Here is a 6,296-nt window from a genome sequence, read left to right on the forward strand (position 1 = left end):
CAACAGCTTGTTGGACCATCACAAAGGGGCGGGGCTTAGCAAAAGGTCAATTTGGCTGGTTGTTGTTTATCACCCAGACCCTCAAATTTCAGGCAAACTGTTCTTGAATCACAATTAATACATGTGGCAATGCATACGTTGCACAATAAAAAAAACATCTCCCAATATAAAGCAATGCAATACAAAAACACTACAACTCACAGACACCAAAATTGCCCCACAGTTGGAGCAACACCTCTGTAACTGACTCTTTACAAAGGTAGTTATTTCTTGCAGAGCTGTGTCCGACCCATGTCTGTCCCAAGGACACACTGTCCTGCATTATGCCATTGAAACATGAATTTAAGTCTCTCAACCTTGACTTTGGTTTGGACCACTTCTCTCTGCTCTAATTCTGAATCCCGAAAGACTCACTGCATTTTACGCCTTCATTTCTCCCCCCACTGTCTTTCTGTCCTTCTGTCTTGAAAGCTCTGTCACCCCTACAAATCCGCCAAAGCCCCCTCACCCAAGCAAACACACAGATATTCTCTCCTCATATGTTTATTTTGGTGGGGTGACTCTGACTGGCTGACTGCTGCGAAGGCCGGAACCGTGACGGAGAGGGAAGGAGGGGAGAGGGAGGGACCTGGCAAACACAGGGAGTGGGGAGGGAGAGAGAGAGAGACAGTGAGTGGGTAGTGTGCTGCTATAAAGGCAAGTGCTGGAGCTGCTGGTGGCATTAACCTCAGCAGACTGAGACTCACACACTCACACACAAAACGAGAAACAGCCAGAGAGAAAAGAGACAGCAGAGTTGAGACAGAAGCACTCACATCGAGGAGTGAAGAACAGAGGCTGATTAGAGCTGATCGAGAGCAGTTATTTCTTTGAGATTGGTAATTATTGTTGTGGCTGGACCTGAGGTTTGAGGAGTGTTTGTTTGACTTTGGATGAACTCTTTTTTTGTTGCTCCTGAGACAGAGACTTCTCTTCAAACAGGACAAAGCACCAAAAACAGCAAGGACAGACAAGTTTGAGACGTTCACAGGCAATCAGCTGTCGTCTTCCAGCTGCGTCCACACTTGGTGTTGCATTTGATTTGAACTAGATTTATTTTTATACTAATTTGGGCTTCTGGTCTACCAATGGCTGCTGTGCGTCAGATGGTTATGGAGGCCTCTGGCTTCCACGTCCTGCCGGCCCACCTTATGGCCTCAGCCATGGAGGAGTTCCCCCAGCAGCTGCCTGTCCCCAAGTGCCCAGCAAGAGGCAAGAGCCGCTCCCGCCGACCTCGTGAGGCTCGCTTCAAAACACAGCCTGTCACATTTGCTGAGATCGCAGAAGTAGAGGAGGAGGGTTCCTCGCCACTGGAGGAGGAGAGGGCACGCCGCTCCTTCCTGCAGTCCCTGGAGAACCTGCGGAGGAGCACACAGACCCTCCACTGTCCACCGGCTGCCCGTCACAGCTGCACCCCCACACCCACACAGGCCAGCCTGGACTCAAGTGACTCCGACTCCACTCAGTGAGGGGTGGGACGTGCCCATCTCCTGGCAACCATGTTCCTCGCTTCGCTTTGACGCCGCTTCAAATGGAGGCCAACTGAACTGAACCAAACTGGCCTGTCTGCCAGCCTGCCTGTGTGTGTAAGCTGCTGCTGCCTGCATTTAATCTATACTAACATATCAACATACAGTGTATAGCTTGAAGATGCACATCTGTAAAGATCTCCACCAGTGCCACAGGCTGGTTACACTGCTGTATAGATATGACGAGTGTGAGAGTAGCAGATGACGCTGTGTTGAACACACCACTCTTCAAATGTATTCCTTTTCTACTGTAGATGTCTATGAGGAAAACTTGAATGATGAAAGTTGGTTGATATTTTTCCATTTTAAAGTTGTATAGGTATTTTTGTTTCAATCCAGATTTTTCTACTTGACCAGTCACCATACAAAAGACTGTTAAGTTAGCATTGTGACTTACCACACTGTAAATACTTTGACTAAGCAATGTACGGAGTGCTGGCAGTGACCCGGCCGTCACTGTAGCGGAGGAGTACCATTACAAAGCTTTGTCATGACTTTAAGCTCTTGTTTTCCAGCTTCACAGTGAATGAAATCTCTGCTGTTGCTTCAATTCCTGAGCGAAAGAAAATGCCTTTCTAAATGTCCTTATTTATTCTATATTTTGTTCATAACCAAGTGGAGTTGTAGATGTGATATTTTATTGCTCTTTCTGACTTCTAAAGTCACCTTGACTTTCAAAGAAAATCATAACCTTTATACTTTATATTTGTTTTACTTTATACATATATGTTACGATGTTTGTTATATGTACTTTAATAAATATTTTCAAGTATTTTGAGTCATTTTCTGTTGCCATTTCTTTTACATTTCCTACTTTGGAGGTGCAATTGTTGGAACAAAATACTGAAGTTGGCATGAGTTATTCAGATATTTTTGACATTAACTGTACTGAAACTGTAATCCAACCTGATTTACACTCAGTCAATGATAGAAACTACTACAAATGAACAATAACAGGACATGCAAAGGTCAACAAGTCCCAGCACCAAGACAATGGATCTGAGAGAACAATAGCAACCCTACAAGGTTGAAGAGATGGATGAAGAGATACAATCCCATCACAAAAGTTTATGACATAAAGGAGGAAGTTAGGTATCATGTAGCCTTTACTGCAGTGATACTCAAACAGCATAGTTTTTCTTTTTACTTTTCGTATGTACTGCAACTACCATTAAAAAGTACGTACTGTACGTTCATGCTGTTGTTGCTAGCATTATATTTGCGACAGTGAAATTACGTCTGCATTACGTAGTCATTGATATTTTTATAGTTATGTCCTGTTGTTGTTTGTAATATTTATGATTCTTTTTTAACTTAAACAATCAATATTCCTATTATCACTGTTCGACTGGCCATGAGTGCATGAATTTGCCGTCAGTCATCATTGCAACTTCTGACAGCTGTCAATGAGCTGTCATCTGTTTGCAGCTCAGTCGATGTGACGTATCGTCCGCTGTCTAGACCAAAAAATCAGACCGGATGTAGTAGAACATCCTGGTATTTTTGGCATACTGCATTTGTCACATACTATGTATTGGAACATACTGAATCTTTTTTGGCATACTATATTGTGTGGTAGTATGGGGATTAGAATGCACAGTTACAACAGGCTAGGGCACTGCATGGCCCGCCAACCAGAATTGATTTTAAGATTTTACTGATCATTTTAAAAGATCACTGGGGTCTGGCCCGAGCTACATAGCAGAAATGTTGACATCATACGAGCCAGTTCGCAGCCTTAGAACCTCAGGTGGGGCCATTCTGACTGTTTCAAAGCTGCAGCTTAAATCTTAAGGTGATCCCGCCTTTGTCATCAGGGCCCCTCGACTTTGTTATGACCTGTCAGTCTGTCAGTAATTTCTTAAAACCCATCTTGATCGACTTGCATTTACATGATGCTATCTTTTTATTTATTTTACTTTTTTTTATTGCTTTTATTCTTTTTATTTGTATATTTTTATATTGACATCTTGTGTCTTGCATTTTTTGTCTTCTTGTTTTAACTTTCCAACTTTCTTTATCGTTCTGACTTTGTAAACTCTAAACCTAAAAGTGAAGTGATTATTATTAATAATATATCATTTTCTAATTCACAATGAAAATAAATTGATACATACTTGGATTTTTTAATTTTAATGTGGAGGTGCCATGGTTCACTACATATATATATATATATATATATATGCTTTTTTGATACTTGTTTATGAACTGGCCCTGGCCTCTTGCCATTTTGCAAATGTGTCCCCCGGGCAGAGCAATTAGAGAATCCCTGCTATACTGACTGTCCATCTCCAGTGTTATTGTTAAGATAAACTGACGTCTGACCGGTATGTAAACACTCAGTACTTGCTCTGCTTCAACTGCACGCTTGCTGGGCTGGTGACGCACTTTCAGTAATGTCAGGTTGTCATCAGCGAACTCAGCCACAACAACCACCAGCCTGCTGAGAGAAGTGCCTTCTGCAGCCGTCCCTCCTGTTGCTAATAACCCTACTCTCCTAATCCATTCGGTGACAAGCCAAACGTGATGCATGACTTCCATCCGAGTGCAAGTCAGCAGCTTGTTGCAGACAGAGACAATGCTGCAGGGGCTTTAGTTGAGAACCTGCTTGGGTTGCTTGTGGCTTGACTAAAAATAGACTCTGATTAAGTAAATCTGCAAGATGAGAGACGTTCTCTCCGGACGTATGATAGCTTGGACTGTGACGCCTGTGCCACAAGGAGATGTAATCACACAGGGACACAGATTGGAGATCAGGGTTTGTGAGACAGAAAGGGGGAGCACAGTGTTACTTATTTTCAACAAATCCCATGAAAAGACTAAAACCAACAATATGCTAGTCCATAACAGTTTCACAAATTCCCTACCCCGTCTGTGGCATGAAATTTCACACCCATTCGTTCCAGCTAAGGTCGTGTAAGTCTTTTCAAAAATGACTCATAAATACACACTGTTTTAAAAGGTTAAGAACAGCTTAGAACATTATTGAAACAGCTGGGTATAGTTTTTAGCAGATGTTAATCAAACAGGAGTTAATAGTGCATTTGTTGGGGACTATTGTTAATCACTGTAAATTGACTTATCGCTCAGAGGGAACTCATTCAGCGGCTCCTCTGGCAGCAGCACAGAGTCTCTCCCTCTCCTCTCTTGCCGTGTGCACACGAGGGTCGGTGTCGTCATAAACGTAAACCTTTGGTAATGTTAATACGTTACGCTCACGGCTCGACAAAAAAATATATGTGAATGTGTGATAGCTGTGGTATCATAACAGCCTGTCACAGGTTACAGCGTGATGATGAGAGGAGAAATGGCAGAGCATAAAGGTGCAGGTGGAAAACAACAACTCAGTCATTAAGGATTTTACTAAAAGAAGGAAATCATCTGTTGATTTATATATATATAGATCCCTGGGGACATTTTTTGTATTTTATTTTGCTGAACTATTAATATTGTAACAGAATCTGAATCTCACTCTGAGTTACTGTTGTTCACAAACTAAAGAAACGAGAGATCATTTTTCTTTATTTTTTTCTGAATATCTGAAGGCAAACTGTAAAACTATATCACTTATTTTGTTGCAATTCTATTTTCTTAAATTAATAATACTTTTTGTTTTACTAATTTGTCATATCATCAAGAATATTGTTACTAGAAAAATCCCCTCAAATGTTATCATATTATTTTAGGGCTATATTGTCCACCCCTTGTGGATACTCCTAATAACATAAAATGCCCCCATGGCATGTCATGATATAGCAAAGTGGAACAGCTTGTGCCATTTTGCTATATGTGTCAAAATACGTTGTTGGTTTTTTTTTTAGAGTTTTCCACCAGTGGTGGACTTGATCGACCGTATAGTCTTTCATTTCTTCAGTCACCTTCTTGGAAAGTTTGGCGTTAGAATATTTGCACGTTACCAAAAACCTGTTGATAGCCAAGTCTTTAATAATGTTTAAAAGTAGGTGTGTTCTCCTTCTGACCAGAAATGTGGGCTTTTCCTTTAGGTCTGTTGCCCACCAGTGGCCCCACTCACTCCTAACGACTGTCGTTCACTAGTGTGACTCACCTGACCCAAACAATGGTCCAGTGAAACTCCACTAACGAAGTATTGTTTTATGAGGGTGGTGGGTGTACACCTCCACAGAGGTTAAAAACCTGAGTCTTACTCCACTGTTTGTCAGACTAGTGAGGACTAGTCAGACCCATGCGTTGAGAACTGATGAAGCCGCTTGGATAAGAGGCGAAACGTCTTCTAGACAAAATCAAATGTCCAGTTGCCTACGATTTAATTGTTGCCAAAATGCTTTTCCTGTAGGCGTGCATCTCTACCCCCACCTTTCGACCTTTTTGTCAGCTGGCTTGTGTACAACTCACAGAACTGACTATAAACAAGCCAGGGGCTGTAGGTCACAAACTGCAGTAAAAACCCCAACTGAGACACATTTTCAGATGCGCTGTATACATGTCAGAGAAAGCTTTCAAACATCTTAATTGGAAAATGCTAGAATCCATATCCAAATGGAATATTCTGTATCAAATTCAGGATATTGTCATGTTTGAATTAGTAGTGGGATATTAGTGTATGTAAGGCAGGTTTTTCTCTCCTGTCTTACCTATTAACTAACTAGTTTCTGAATAAACTATCAAAGGGCTGTGGGTGAAGTAAAAAGCACAGGGACAGCTTCTCTGTGTAACTCAATCCACTTTAATCGCCGAAAAAGAATGTAG

General features: G+C 41.6%; 1 protein-coding gene across 1 annotated transcript; it reads left to right on the forward strand.

Moving 5' to 3' along the window:
• The first annotated feature begins 713 nt into the window (after positions 1-713).
• Positions 714-2,340, forward strand: lg4h11orf96 (linkage group 4 C11orf96 homolog). Its single transcript, XM_049575049.1, has one exon. The coding sequence runs from the start codon at positions 1,128-1,130 to the stop codon at positions 1,506-1,508; it is 381 nt and encodes a 126-aa protein (XP_049431006.1). The 5' UTR covers positions 714-1,127; the 3' UTR covers positions 1,509-2,340.
• Positions 2,341-6,296: the final 3,956 nt, after the last annotated feature.

This window comes from Epinephelus fuscoguttatus, linkage group LG4, assembly GCF_011397635.1.
Source record: "Epinephelus fuscoguttatus linkage group LG4, E.fuscoguttatus.final_Chr_v1".
In the NCBI taxonomy this organism is placed as follows: domain Eukaryota; kingdom Metazoa; phylum Chordata; class Actinopteri; order Perciformes; family Serranidae; genus Epinephelus; species Epinephelus fuscoguttatus.